The sequence below is a fragment of the Pagrus major genome, chromosome 22 (assembly GCF_040436345.1).
Source record: "Pagrus major chromosome 22, Pma_NU_1.0".
NCBI lineage: Eukaryota > Metazoa > Chordata > Actinopteri > Spariformes > Sparidae > Pagrus > Pagrus major.
This window is the reverse complement of record NC_133236.1, coordinates 12,819,671-12,835,471: the sequence shown is the minus strand read 5'-3', so window position 1 is coordinate 12,835,471 and position 15,801 is coordinate 12,819,671. Positions and strand designations below refer to the sequence as shown.

At 38.5% G+C, this 15,801-nt stretch overlaps 2 protein-coding genes across 4 annotated transcripts; one reads left to right on the top strand and one right to left on the bottom strand.

The window, feature by feature from the left end:
- Positions 1–664: 664 nt before the first annotated feature.
- Positions 665–10,093, bottom strand: pcmt (protein-L-isoaspartate (D-aspartate) O-methyltransferase). 3 transcript variants are annotated; one of them, XM_073492704.1, is made up of 8 exons: positions 9,882–10,093; positions 6,252–6,356; positions 6,114–6,145; positions 4,649–4,753; positions 4,356–4,476; positions 2,491–2,576; positions 2,185–2,310; positions 665–1,581 (listed from the first exon to the last, which is right to left on the bottom strand). In XM_073492704.1, the coding sequence occupies exons 1-8, from the start codon at positions 10,060–10,062 to the stop codon at positions 1,576–1,578; spliced, it is 762 nt and encodes a 253-aa protein (XP_073348805.1). In that variant the 5' UTR covers positions 10,063–10,093; the 3' UTR covers positions 665–1,575. The 3 variants fall into 3 exon arrangements, with proteins under 3 accessions (XP_073348805.1, XP_073348804.1, XP_073348802.1); XM_073492703.1 differs by having other exon boundaries at positions 2,084–2,310; positions 9,882–10,090; XM_073492701.1 differs by having other exon boundaries at positions 2,141–2,310; positions 9,882–10,090.
- nup43 (nucleoporin 43) lies at positions 9,986–15,241 on the top strand. The gene is made up of 8 exons (XM_073492700.1): positions 9,986–10,558; positions 11,153–11,275; positions 12,001–12,078; positions 12,872–13,034; positions 13,164–13,299; positions 13,404–13,555; positions 13,673–13,789; positions 14,707–15,241. Exons 1-8 carry the CDS (start codon positions 10,439–10,441, stop codon positions 14,934–14,936), a joined length of 1,119 nt encoding a protein of 372 aa, XP_073348801.1. The 5' UTR covers positions 9,986–10,438; the 3' UTR covers positions 14,937–15,241.
- Positions 15,242–15,801: the final 560 nt, after the last annotated feature.

Here is a 15,801-nt window from a genome sequence, read left to right as displayed (position 1 = left end):
TGGTAGATTTATTTCTCTTTCCATTACTTTTGTGTCTCTCTAGTTGTTTTGTGCCTTTGTTTCATTGCAAGTCATTTTGTGTCATTTTTCCAGTAGTTCTGTGTCACTTTGTAATTATTTTGTTGTACTAATTCGGTCCTTTGGCAGGTCTATTGTGTCTTTTAGTAGTTTAATGTCTGTTTGTGGTACTTTTGTGTCTCTATAGACAATTTGTCTCTTTGTTTCCTTAGTTTTCGTAGTTGTTTTGAGTCTGTTGTTTGGTCTCTTTGTAGTCATTTACTCTTGCAGAGAAATGTTTGTCATTTCAAATAGTCTGGCCCAGTACATCCTTTAGTAATCGATCCATGACTGAGGACACTGAGGTCATTCACCCTTAGTTTATAGGAACTGAGACGATTACACGAGCTATACAATTATAATTAAATAACATTTTTGTATTGATTTATATTCTTGGCAGTGTGAAAATGGTGCATTTAGACAGCAAATACAGTTAACATAGAATAAATGTTTAAATCACATAAAATAGAAATTTTTTGCAAACTTTCACAGTAGGGTGGGGTCGTACTTTCTAAAATATTCACCTCAGCTGTTTGCAATAATTTCTCATGAAATACATATTAGACACGAGCCTGCACACAAAACATTCAATAACAAAAGGCAGACAAAAACATAAGCATCTCTTTATTTTCATAAGCCATTCAAGAAACTGTGAAAGCCAAATATCATCCATCATTCGATCACCCAAAATAAAATGTGCTTATTGATTTCAAGAAAACAGACATTCATTTGCTTTATATTGTTGGAGTTTATTTTGGCAAAGCAGTGACTATCTCATTTAGTGTCAGTCACCAGAAAAGCCTGCACAAATTGTTAATGGTAAACCGGCAGCAGAAAGCAACACATCACCAGGTGAAAAGCACAGCCCTGTTATGTGCACGGGTGTCAATGTTATTAGTGCTCCGCTCTCTTTGGAGTATATTCAGAATGCTTTGCTTACTCTATGTGTAGAATGACTCAAGAGTGCTGCACATCAAACAGGATGTGTGGGTTACATCAGCCATTGTGTTGCCTGTGTGTGTGTGTTCCTAATACTGCTGGCAAGGGAAAAAAGCTCATATGTTAGCAGAGAGGTCTATAGTTAGATGATCCACACTCACACACACACGCTGTAGCTACGTGAATTATCTAAAAGTTTCAAGCTTTCCCCGTCACTGTCCGGCGTTCCTACATTCAGCTTTGATGCTGCTGAAATGTAAGACTGTAAAAATGGCTGATTGTAATTCAAATGATAAACCACAAAAAAACTGAAATCCAGCGGTTTGAAATTGAAAACACAACCAAAAAGATGCAGGCCTGAAAAGAAAAACGAAAAGCCTTCTCCGACATTTCTGCGCTGAGCTTCAGTCTCTCTTCCCAGCCCGTCTGGGCTGTCATCAATGTGATACTCTTGTCCATCGTTAGATTTAAACAAAAAGAGCATGTTTTGTTAAAATGCCATGGGCTGTTCGACCCCATCCAAGTTTTCTCCAGGTTTAAACTTAAAGGTGAGTTATGGACCGTCTTCCTCTTCAAAGTTCATCCCTGTGAGAAACAGAAGTCAAATGTCAGGAAGGGCAGAAAAGAAGAGCAGCATGCAGGAAACTAAATCATTCTACAGTCATGCAAACAGAAAGTCAAGAGTTAGAATCGCATGCAAAACTTTAATAAAGGTTCTCACAGTAAAATACAAACAGTTATTGGTTTTTGTCTACATCTCACAGAGTAGAAGACCAAACAGAACAAATGGAGAGTTGGGTTTTAGTGTCTTCAAGTTGACAAAGTAGCCATGCTCTTGAAAACCAAGAATATGCCTTCACACTGCTGCTATTTCTTTTGTGTTTGGGTTCCAAAACTACGACTATGATTTCAAATTTCATTAGTCAGGCAGGTTTTATTGACCCAATTTGGGTCTACGAGTTAAAAAAAAAAAATGAAGGAAACGTGCAGCTTAGTTGGTATGGTATGGAAGAAGCAAAAAATGTCAACAAGCAGCAAAACGCAGCCCCTTGTGATCCATTGCCTGCTCCAAGCCACACCATTTCACCTTTGCCACTGTGAGAAGGAGAGAGGGGGAGGAAGGGGAGAAGGAAGTCACTTCCACCTGGACCACTGCTTTTCTCTGTCTGTTAAAGGCACATAAATCACCCCCATCAAGGGCTTCATTTTGGTGCTGCCGTCCTCCATCTTGTCGTACTGCTCCAGCATCTGGTTTCCACCGGCCGGGCCGACGGGCAGAATCAGCCGGCCGCCCGGCTTCAACTGATCCAGAAGCTGGGAGAGAAACGGGGCTTTAAAAAGGCATTCCAGCACTGCTATTTAAATCCTGTTTGAAACACAAAATTGCATTAAATTTGCTTTCTCTTTAAGTGCTCTTTTTCACTACTTCTTCTGAAGTGAATTGGGAGAATGTGACCTTGATCATCAGCTCTTAAAGTATTCAGAGAGACTCACAGCTTGAGGAACAGTAGGTGCTGCTGCGCCAACATGGATAGCATCATAAGGCGCTTCCTCAGAATGGCCCATCCGCCCGTCCCCCACTGAAACAGATGACACACACACTCATTCTGATTCTCCGTATTATATTTATTGTTATTTCTGTCTGCTCATTGATTGCATTGACTTATTCAAACATTGCTGTGCTGGCAGCTCTTCTTTGTGTCTTTATCTGACTTCTGACTGTTTTCAATTAGCTGATTCATTATTTAGTTTAAGAAATATCACAAATATCCAAAGATATAAAGCTGGGTGATATTGCCACAATATTTTCACTCAACTCATAGATACTGCACCAGTATTATGACAATATTTAAAGGATGGCATCTAGTTTACACTTCAAGAAATTTCTAAATCTACATGTCCTAAAATAGCTTACTCTGATATGAGCTAACGACCAAAGCAGCTCTTCTGTTAGTTTTTGACACCCAATAGGTTGCATTTCGTAAAAAGTGCTGGCGCAATAAGCAGTAGTGTCAGCCCACACATTTCTACAGAAACTCTTTCATGTTGTGTTGTGTTGTTTTTCTTCTATACTCTTTTGTTGGGAGATTATGCCTTTTTTTTTTCTTTAATTACAGACCAAAATAATGTCAAAGAAAATGTAAATACAGTATGTTGTTTAGCACTATCCTGCAAACGCAATTAATGACTGAAATTGTTCAAAGATTGGAATTTATTTTCTGCTGGTCGATAAATCGAGAAACAAGAGAGAAGATTACTGAACCAAAAATGAACAGCTACAGTATGTTTGCCAACCCACACTAACAATCTGTCAAAACATTGTGGCTGCAACGTTTTTAAAAAAAATCAAACAAAAACCAGAAAGCGTGTCTGTTAACCGCCTACTTTTTATTGTTGTATCAGCACTGCAGAGCAGGTGAAAGTAGGAACACACTGCTAATTTATTTAGCACTGCACTATCCTTGCTCCTGAGCTGCTGTTTGTTTAGTTCGTCACTGAAGAGAAGACAGCAAAGATGACACTGTACTTTGCTGTGAAAGCAGGGTTCCCACACCTTAAGCATCAAATTCATGGACTTATCTCGGTTATTCCAGGCCAGACTCCCTTAAATTCAAGGATCCAAAATGGCATAGTTTGAAACACAGATCAAGATTAAATACTGTTTTTTATAATATAGGCTTTACAGAAGCTCACAGACAACAATAAAAATAAATGTTTATTATGTTTATTCATGTCTATTTTAAAAAACTCTCATGACCTTAATTATTTCCCTTAATTTCAAAACCTTCAAGGATTTCAAGGTATTGTGGAAACCCTGTAAAAGTCAGCGAGAGTCAGCGGAAATTTATGCTGTTCAAATAATTTCCAAAACTTTCTTAAATTATTGCCTTGTGGTTGTTTGCCTCCATGCATTTGTCAAGCTGCTGTTCGTGAGCTATAGCGTTGAATAATGGCCAGAACATTTTTAGCAGAATATTATGACGTCAGAGTAAAGACTACCTTTGACCTTTTGGATATAAAAAGTCCTAACTTCATAATTTTATCCTATTAGACATTTGTGTAAAATTTTGTCAAAATCATCATATGAATTGCTGAACAGAAGCAAAATATGTGCTTTGTGAGGTCACAGTGACTTTGACCTTTGACCACCAAAATCTAATCAGTTCATCCTTAAGTCAAGTGGACATTTGTGCCAAATTCCCTCAAGTCCTTCTTGAGATATCGCCTGAACAAAAATTGGACGGACAACCTGAAAACTTGATGCCTCCGCCATCGCCGGCATGACTGCATACAAAAGTTAGTTAGTAGAACAAAGACAAATACAAAATGCCCGTTACCTTTCATCAATGGCATCTCACCTATTAGCTTGACTCTGCCCGATGTTATCAAACTGGGGTCGTCTTTCTTCACATTGTTTATAGAATCGTCTACCAGCTCTTTGATGTGATCAATTCCTATAACTTTCCCTTTAGGACCTACCTGTGAAGCACAGAGGGAGGAACGGTGCTCAGTTCACAGAAACACATCACCACAACATCAAACATGTTTTATCTCTCTCTATGTTATGTTGATTGGTTGACAAGCTAATCAATCAATCAGAATATGCCACCAAGGAGAAATCGTATGTGTTTACCCGTCATGTGTGGCTCACCATTCGTGCGAAGCAAGCGGACAGGATTCCACTGCCGGAGCCGACGTCCAGAGCCTTGGCTCCCTCGTACAGCTGGTCGTGTAGGAGCTCCAGGGCATAGGCATGCTGGGTGGAGGGGACGTCAACAAGGAAACTGCATTACAACCCATCAGTCAGCATCCATATTGCATCAGACACTGACTGTGACGAGGTAAACACCACCCAGTTAGCTGGCCGGCATCATGACTTATCTCCTTCTGTGTCTGTTTGCATTACAAAGTAATCAGTTTTATTCGTTTTCCATGTGTTGACACCTTTGACTTAGGCTGAAACTAATGAATATCTTCAGAGCTGCAACGATTAATCGATAAGTTGTCAACTTTTAAATGAATCACCAACTATTCTGACTATCAATTTATTGGATTGATTACATTTTGAAGAAAAACTGCTAAAAATGATCTGATTCCAGCATCTTAAATGTGAATATGTTCTAGTTTCTTTACTCCTCTGTGATAGTAAACTAATTATCTTTGGGTTGTGGACAAAACAAGACATTGGAGGATGTCATGCTGAGCTTTTAGAAACACTGAGGAACATGTTTTTACCATTTTATGACATTTTATAAACCTAAAGAGTAATTGAGTAAACAACAATAATCAACAGATTATTTGACCCAAAATAATCATTAGCTTCAGCCCTTATTATTTTCATTATCAATTAATTTGACAAGTTATTAGTGGTTTACAATTATTCCAGCAACTGTCATATGCCCCATATGTAACGTTGAATTTCTGTTTATAAAACAATCTTTTATTCTCAATCTATTTAAAAGGACCCATGTGCCTTCTTTTCCCATGAGAAAGGAGTAAATGTAAACTTTCTTTTACAGTGGAGCTGCAACTAACGGATATTTGTATTATTGATTAATGTACCAATTGTCTTCAAGATTAATTGGGTAATTGTTTAGCCTATAAAATGTCAACAACTTGTAAGAGTACAAAGTGTCATCTTCAAATTGCTTCTTTTGTCCAACCAACAGTCTAAAACCAAAAGACTTTTCATTTACCATCATAAATAACAATGAAAAGGAGCACATTTTTACATTTGAGAAGCTGGAACCAGCATATATTGCTTGAAAAGTAACAGAAATGATTAATTGATTAGCAAAATAGTTATATTTATGTTGTTAATTAATGTTCTTTTGATTGACTAATCAATTAATAGACTAATTGCTTGACAAAGCTAACATACCAACAATTATCACACAAATATAGCAAATTAGATTTGATGAGATTGGATTTGTTAACTGGCATTTTAGAGCCACTAAAATATTTGATTAGATTTAGAATGAAAAGGGTAAAGACAATTTCTCTGACTGCGTCTCTTTGTTATCTACCGACTGAATGACTGAATGGGAGCAAGCTTTATTAAAACAACTGCAGGGATTCACAGGATGCAGAAATGTGTGAGTCTTTTAAAGTCATACCATGTGTGGAGCGCTGATGGTCGCTTGAAAGCCTTTAGGTTTAAAAGAGAGGAAGAGACTTGCTTAGTTCATCCCTCTGACATCAGGCTGTATTTTGAGTGTGGTGTGATGCACGAACGATCGCGTGAGCAGACGTACCTATTGACTGTGGTGAGTCCATGTATGGGTTACACCTAGAGAAATGGGCTCGGTCTGTGGCCAGCATGACTTCATAGACCTTGTCAGACTTAATAATGCCATTTTCTGGGGACGGAAAAGAGTTTGTGTCACCATGCGTTATGGAAACATGAACAAACACCAGGCAGGAATATATTACATAACCATGCATCAGATGTAAAAAGAAATGCATAAAACACACACACACACACAAAGACAGAGTGAATTCAGGGATTATTTAGTCATTACACAACCAAATATAAAATTACTGGTACATTTGGGGTGTGCGATATGACGATCAACCATCAGTCGCTTTCTGTCCCTTTATAGCTCTTGGTGTATTAGACCATTGTAGGCAATTTTCCAAATCAATGAGCAGGACTGCTCTGCGGCAAAATTGAAGTCGTCAGCTAACTAATTCACTGGATTTAACAGAAATAAACACTCCTGTCTGCATATTTTATCCATTACACCCCTTTTTCAATTGATTTCCCAGAACCTTTCCTATGTGCAAGTCACAGCATAAATTAGATATATGCTTACAGAGGATTTTATCCATGCCATCCAATACTATGGTAATGGTACATATAAATTAGAGAAAAACAGTATGATTCTATATTCAGTATGTATAAAGCACGGTTTCAAAGGATGTGTACATTTCAGGGAAATCTCCAGATAATATTTAAATGAAAATAAGCTTGGGAATTTCAAGGAATTTTAGACAATTTAAATATAAAAACTTTACAAATGACAAATACTTGCTTGTCAAATATATCAAAATAAAAAGACAAAATACTGGTATGAGAAAATTCATTAAAATACAAATAAATTGTAATTTAAAAAATACAAAAGGGAATTCTATACAAACTGATATTATTAAATTTTAGCCCTCGTAAAAAAATGAAGTAATTATTTTGTCCTATTTCATTTATTATTGATCTTTTCTTTTAACTCCTAATGAAGCCTAATCTACTATCAATGATTAACTGAAAATTGATTGTTGAGGCAGCTGACTATTGATTAAAGATATCGCTTAAAATTTGCATCCCTATTTTCATCATAACTTGATAACTGAAGTGAATATATCTTGAATATTTTCAGTTAACCAGCAGACAGTAGCCTAAATCTAAAGACAGTTTATAACTTATTAACACCTTCTGCAACTTTTTGCTAGCTATCTGTTCGCTTGATTGAGCAGAGTTTTAATTAATGTATTTCAATTCATTCTTGTCAAATGATTCAACTCATTTTATTGAAGTTCAGCTCAACTGAACTGTTGATTCTTTATTTCTATTAGAAGTTTTGTTTTTAAATAAGGCTGCTTATGGTAAAACGTTTTGTTGCTATCTGCATTAGACATTGTAAATACAGTCTGGGCAAATAAACCCTACAATTTCATTTTATTCCTGTTATTTCTCAGAAATCCCTGTTAATTGCCATGGAAAGTTTCCACCCTCAATACTCCTGGAATCTTGCAACCCTAGCAGGGATTTAGCAGCAGTGGAAAATATTGAGACATGGAGGAATCAAAAGTATGAAAATCTAAGAGGGATGAAAATGAAGTTGCAAATAGCCATGTATTCAGCATGAAAAACTGATAATATCATAGGAAATAGAGGACAAAGTGAAGTTGGCAGCATACAAACAGGAAGTCCCACACGTGTCATTGACACGAACTAAATAACAACACAAGGTCAGACAGTTTATAGACGTGTGGTGGAAGACACCAAAAAAAAACTGAAGTGTCAGTGTCTTCAGAATAATCCTTCGTAACAGGTTCCAGTAGCAGCTGGGGCCAAAGGTGGGAGAAGCCAAGGACAGCAGGCGCTGCTCTCATTACCGACTCCACTCACCCTCAGAGCTGCGTGCCGCTTTAGGATACATTACAAATAAATCACACAGGCTGCCAGATGGACACCGACTAGAGATTTCTGAAATTAAAATAACCTGTCTGGGGAGATTTCAAGCTGGCAGAATTGAAATTTTCTTTGCGAGCTCAGGATAAGCAAACCAACTTTATGCCGTTTTTAAACTATAAACCCATTTAGTAAACATTCCTCCAACACATAAGTACGTGCTGAACTGTATGAATTCATGAAGCAGTCGAGGTTTGAATGAATGGATTTGGCTGAACTGGTACTGCTTGCACTGACTAGTCCTGGGCATTGGTCAGGGGGACACAAACAATTAGAAAAAGTTGTGAATTAGCATGCATCCTGAGTGTGACCTGCTTGAATCCAGATTATGCAAACTGAGGGTTAAATTTAAGACATTTCTGTGTCTAAATAGGTCAGTGTCCAGCAAAGAATTCAATGAGGAGGAGCAGAAAAGCAAAGTCATGACCACTTCAGAATAAGAAGATGTAACAAAACATCTTTATAGTAGCCAATTAAATGTTTTGACTTGAAAAGATGCTCTTAGACAAATGAAAGAGAAAATGCATTTGCATAATTGGCACAAATCATAAGGGGCTGCTTCTGAATTTGACTTAAAAGCCTTTTTGAGAAAGATTAATGTGGATTTCCAGCATTTTCTTATCCTGCATTACAGCGGAGCTGCTTTTAACTACCTTATTACTTTCACAATGCACAACTGCAACATTTGTATCAATATTAAACTGAGATATATAATCACGCCTGCTGCAAAGAAAGATGAAGTTAGAACTATTTAAAAGCAAAAGGAGCTTGAGTGGCCACCATCCAAAACCGTGCAGCTTTTGGCAAAACGCTTGCAGCTGATCTATCTTTCGCAATGCTATGCTGAACTGCACAGAATATAAATAGCCCTGGTAGATACTTTATATTGAAAGCAGTCTTGGATACTGAAGTCTGCTGACATGATTTCATTGAATATGATTTTGCTTTATGCAAGTACAGCAGGTCAGATCAGAGCTTGCATGGTAATAAAATGGGTGTCAATCACTGAGTTTAGCACAATGCACTCCCATCTGATAGCACAATACACCATGTGGCATCAATGGCTCCGATACTGGACTTAGCACCGAATAGCAGCCACCTAGCTGGGTGGTAACGTTACACTGAGTCACTGATATTTTCTGCAGCCTCTATCGTTTGACCTAACAACTAGCTGCCACTGTGCCCCAGCATGCTGTCACATTCAATCACCCGCTAACAAAGTCACTGTTGAAACTGGCCTCACATGTCCAGCTGTCAGTGTCATTCATGTTAAAGTAGAGTGAATGGTACAGGGATGATAGCCATCAATGAATGTGGGCAGGGCACCTAGCAGCGCGGCTAGTGCTACCAGCTAGCTACAACGTCCCAAATGACGCACATAGAGCTAGCAGGCTAAGTTAACCTAACACAAAACTAAAGCTGCACAAAGAATCTGCAACTATGCGCAAGAAATGTGTATATTTATTGTTAAATTATTCTTTGCAACGACGGAGGCATTCGCCTGATCCACGGCGTGAACGTGGTTTGAGAGGGGGGTGGAGAGAGGTAACGCTAGGTCAACAACAACATACCACATAGCTTAGCAACCAGCTAGCTACCGCTCGTGTGATAACCCCAGCCGCCAAACTAAACCGTTTTCGGCCGACCTGCCCGTGAAGACGTCGGTGCTGCCACCGCACAAAACATTTCGACTTACTGCGGAGGTTGTTCACAAGCTCTGCGTGGCTGGCTCCTCCAGATTTCCAGGCCATTATTAAACAGACTTTGCGGAGTAAGTAGACAGCAGCTGTCAGTGCCGCGCCTGCGCCAACGGTTTTGCCGATGAAGCTGACAACCTCCAGAGCAGACGGCGGAGCGGCGGATACGTCACCAGACATCCAGGATGGTTTTACTGCAGGGCGGTGTATCTAACGCAGACCCTCATGCAGAACAGTGTCATTTCACAAAATAATTAATCTGTTAAGATATGAGCCTTAACTAATGTTAATTGCACTGGAAAAAGCCACATTGCTCAGTCAGTGCACAATCAGATTTGCCGCAGTAACATAGACGGTGGCCGCTAAGTGGAGTGCGACACATGTAGTAGTAAATGTGAGGGGAAAGTCGGCTGATTTGGTAGTTTGACCTTACAGGGCCACCGTAGCTACGTACAAGTAGCAGGCGCGTACATTCTGATGTTTCCCATGAATGCTAAGCTAACACCAACAATCGTTTTTATCATTTATCAAACTGAGTGAGAGTGTTTTTGTTTCAATGGAGAGCGTAAATGCTAAGTACGTGTCCCAGAAAATCAGTAAAACCAGATGGAGACCGGTTTCACATTCGTCTTTGCAGCAACCAGACATCTTCGCGACTGGCTCGTGGGATAACGAGGTTGGCAAGTTGTCATTCAGTGTTAATATTTATGACAGTTGTGACTGCCAGACTTCATAGAGAAATCTCTGAATTTTAGGTGATTTTGCTAATTGGCTGACTCACACGTGTTGTAACAGTCAAAACACGATTTGAGACATGATATGAATCCTGAGGGGTCGTTTCGGTGTGATATAATTATGCTAAATGTGACTGCCAAACTCCATAGAAAGATCTCTTAATTTTCTGCGATGTTGGTAAATGGTGGGTTTGCATACGTTGTATCTGTAAAGACACACCTGGTAACATGATATGAATCGTGAGATGTCATTTCGGTAAGATATGTTTATGGTAAACGTGATTGCCAAACTTCATAGAAAAATCGCCTAATTGTATGCGATTATTGTGATTGGGTGACTCACACATGTTGTAACTGTCAAAACACGATTGAAGACATGTTATTAATCCTAAGGTGCCATTTCGGCATGATATACAGTATTTATGATGCATGTGACTGCCAAACTTCTTAGAAAAATCTCTTAATTGTATGTGATTTTGCTAATTGGCGGGCTTGCGCACATAACACTTAACAACCCCAATATTTCTCTATTACAGGACAACAAGATTTCATTTTGGTCCATTGGGAATAATGGAACTACTGGCATGGATGATGGATTTGAAGGAGACCCACAGCTGCTGTGTGAAAACAAACATGATGGAGATGTTCTGGACCTTCAGGTAAGACACTCATGGGAATCCAAATTAATGTACCAGCCTATAATTGGTACGAAAATAAAGAATATTAAAGTTTCCTCCGCTGTACAATTGTTTTTCCTCTTCTCTTCTTCCCCAATATCTAAAATGTGTACTCCTAACTGCATGAAACTCATACAGATTTTTTTTAGTTGAGGGGACATGAGGCCAGGGATTGTGGTGGCACAAAAAAATGGAATGAATGTAACTAATGGAGACACTGAATTTCATGACATTTAAAAAGAATTTGTATTTAATAAGATTTGGCCACATCTGTCTGAAACCCAATCATCCTAATCTAGTATTGGCTGATTGAATTGGTGCATCCCTAATTCAATAAAGTTAGACTTTGTTTTGAAGAGAGAATTTATTGTATGGTTAAAAAAAAAAAATGAAAAAGGGCATTTGTCACTATCAATGATTTGTTGCTGAGTACAACTTAAATGCACAATACTTTAAACTGGTGTTTAAGGACAACAGGATCTTTAATAAAGAGTGATAGACATCATAAACATGGACTATGCATTACACTCTACTATTAATGTGACATCTTTGTCGATTCAAGGCAGGATATGATGCCAAATTCCCCCATCTGGCAGGAAAAACTTTCTTTATAATACAAGTCTGTGTGCCTTAAATATAGTCCCAGGGCTAATTTCACCTTTGTCCTTTTTTAAATGTTGTTTTTTTTTGTTTGTTTGTTTTATCAGTTTTTGGACCAAGACAGAATTGTCACAGCGTCGTCAACTGGAGCCGTCACCATCTTCCGCCACCACCAAAACAGTCAGGTACACACAAGCCCAGTCCTCCACATACACAATTTTCATGTACACAAAGAGGTCATCTGTAATGAGCCTTTAACATGGGGAAAGGTTACAGCCTCTCACAAATGAAATCATGTTGGAAATCTAACCACTGTTTGGCCTGTCAGGATATGTTGTCCCAGTCATTTTAAGACCATTTTATGCCAATGATATATTGATAATATGATAGCACAGTAATGCAATTACACTCTTTCAAAGAGCAATGAATTTGAATTCTTATGAATGTTCAGACATCAGAATATGGGTCTGATAATTGTAGGGAAAACCCTGCTAGTTATTCTGGCATTATGTTGGCTGAAATGTTCTCTTACATTTTGTAATGTAATTTTGTAATCAAACACGCATGTAAACACAGTGGGGAATATAAAGGTCAGCAGAAATGATCAAGGACATGTACATACATCTTAAGTCCATAAGATATGCACAATAAGTTGATAGTGTAATATCCATGATTGGCCAAAACAGTATTACTAATAATATTTAGGGATGGTTTATCTTAAAAGTCACATTTGGCTTGGCTCTTAACACTGATCTTAACTAGGAATAACTCAACACTAGACTAACCCAGCTTGACTCACAGATAATTAAAATTTGTATCATGGCTTTATAACAGTATAATGTGATTTAAGTCATATTAACAGACCAGGAGTGCAGTTCAAGGAGGTGAATGTTGCACTAACAGTTTAACTGGATATATAACATACTTGTGGTTTGATAAATATTGTGATTTCCTACATATTCTCTTCCTTGAATGCAGACAATATCAGTTTCTCAGAGCTGGGCAAGAGCGCATCGTTACCCTTGTGACAACGCTCCCTGTACTGGTGTTGTGTGCAGCAGTCCTGAGATCGTCACCGTCGGTGAAGACGGCAGGATCATCGTCTTCAGAGCCGACCAGGAGGGAGTGGTTCGAGTTATAGGTGAGATTAAGGTTTAGCGACTGTAACTACACCGTCATGTCACATTAAAATACACACAGGGGTACATTTGTCAGCACAGGATACTATCTTAGTACAATGTGACGAACATATTTTTTCAACCCCTGACAGAGAATGCGGACAGCAGCACGATCCATGCTGTGACTTACCTGAGGACGTCAGAGATTTTGACGGTGAACTCTATCGGCCAACTCAAGCTGTTTGATTTCAGACAACAGAGCAACTCGCCATCCCAGATTCTCTCTCTGTAAGATCAACAATTACACATCTCTGCTCTGCTCTTTCCTTGCTGCATTTTGTTCTTGGGTGAATTTTATTATAAGAAATTCTAATTCGTTGTTTTCATTTCAGGTCAGGTGATAGAGTCCCTCTGCACTGTGTGGACAGACATCCGAACCAACAGCACATTGTGGCCACAGGAGGGCAGGATGGCATGCTCTGTGTCTGGGACGTGAGACAAGGCAACGCACCCTTCTCACTCATGGAGGCGCACTCTGCTGAAAGTAAGACTTTATGTTGACAGATGATTTAATCTTGCAATGGCAGATGTTTTCTCTTTGCAGTGACCTTTGCTTTGTTTTATAACTAATGTATAAATGTTTCTCTGGTTTGCTGCACAGTGTGGGAAGTCCACTTCCACCCATCCAACCCAGATCATCTGTTCACATGCTCAGAGGATGGTTCACTGCTGCACTGGGAGACTTCCTCACCTTCAGAAATGCCCTCCTTCTTACAAGGCAAGTCAAATGATTCTGTCTGTATTTCAATTTAGCCAGCAGGAAGGTAATAATTTCTGTTTTCCAAAGAAAAGACTGCAATGTGCTGCTAAGAAACAGCACTTTACTGCAAAACAGGATGTAATGTAAAAGCCATTTCTACCATGACAAGACATCAGGCCAAATTTTACAATCATGCGCCTACAGTGTTCACCAGCTATGTAATGTAAGTATTGTAGAGTTTTAAAAAATGCAGCTGTGTTATTGTGTAAAATAAGTAGGCTGATTCCCTCACAGGAGTTTGAAGTGAAGGCAAATGGGAAAAGGTGTAAAAACAGCCAGACTTCTTTCGAAATCAAAGTTTTGACAAAAAGAACATTAATGTGTGATCAAAAGGAAAGAAAATACTACACACACATGGATGGCAACTGAGGCTGTCTTTAAAAAAAAAAATAAATTGAGTAGCACATAGTGTAAGATAAGTGTTACGGCCATTTTATAAGAAGATTTTTAAATGTTTGCTTTTGTCTGTTTCAAAGATTTACATAATTATAAAATTAGGTTTTTCTATTTCCGGCTCTCAGCAGTGACTTCTGACCAACCAAAACCTACAACAGTCACCAGATTTTATCAGCAAATTGCTGCATCAAGAGTTGATTTATGCTTGGCAGCACAATCATATGATATGAACAGCAGCTTCTGTATTAATCATAGAGTATTTATGAATTTCATGTATTAGTCACACAACCCCGTCTGTTATCGTTTGGTTGTTATAGTGATTATAAAAACACTGAGTCAGCTGGTGTGATACAGACTGCCAAGATCTAAAAAGCTGGTATATCAACATGCCAAGGAAACTATACACAAACATAATAACAGTCAAGTAATCATAATAGTTTTCTCAAATAATAAGAGAACGTTTAATATTTGTTTTCCAGGTGGCAGGAACAGCAGCATGATATCTCGCAGTGCGATGGCCCCCGCTGGAGGGAACCAGTCCCTCATCAACGCCTGGCTTAGTGGGGACTCCAGTAAAGGCCGTCTGGAGACGACTCACATGCTGCCCAGCCAGACGCTGTCCGTCAACAGTTTGGATGTACTCGGACAATGTCTTGTCTGTGGGACTGATGGAGAGGCTATTTTTGTCAACAGACAGGTCCCGGTTTGAAAGAGTTGTTAGTGTACAGGACAAGATCTGTCTATTTCCAGTCGAGACATGTCTTATTGTCTCCTTCAAACATACAGCGTGCCCAAAATACTGCGTTCAAAAGGTTTGGGCTTTTCTTGTGTATTTGTCATATACGTACACTATACTTTGTGCATTTCTATTGCAGCTCGAGTGATGGATCATCTTGGATTAAAGGTTTTTTTAGATCATTCCAAGCAGAGTATTTCAACTCAGCTGTACTTTTGTATGGATGACATTTAAAACTGTTTTGAAATAAATAAATGAATAAAAAGCCTTTACACAAATGTCTCATGCGTCTATTGACAGTTTTGTTAAAATAGAAGATAGAGATCCAAGGTACATCATGAATAGTGTAGCTGCAGTCACTATAGACCTGTTTCTCATTAACCTGTCGAATACTGTTGAATCATATTTAGTTCAGATGACAATTAAAAATCCAATTTAAATGAAATATTTACTTGTTAAGTGTTCAGGAGCGACAGGTGAATAGATGATGGGAAAAGGTACAAAGAAAATTTTCCCAGGCTCCCCTTAATAATACCCACAGTAGTGAAAGACATTTTCTGTTTGCAGTATTGGCCCTCAGTGTTGCCATGTTTGTCCCATTTTTTTAAATTGAAATTTAACAAAAGTACACTTTCTGAGGAAAATCTTTTTAATTTAGCCCATCTGTTCCTTCTACCTGCAAGTGTTTTTAACTGACTTATTAGCATGGCAGCTAACTACCTATACAGTGGCATTGTTCGTAGATATGTACTACACTATTTTGTGCGCATTTATTAGGGTATATTTTATTTAATGTTCGTTTTTGATTTGATATGAGCAAAAATGTTATGTAATTTTT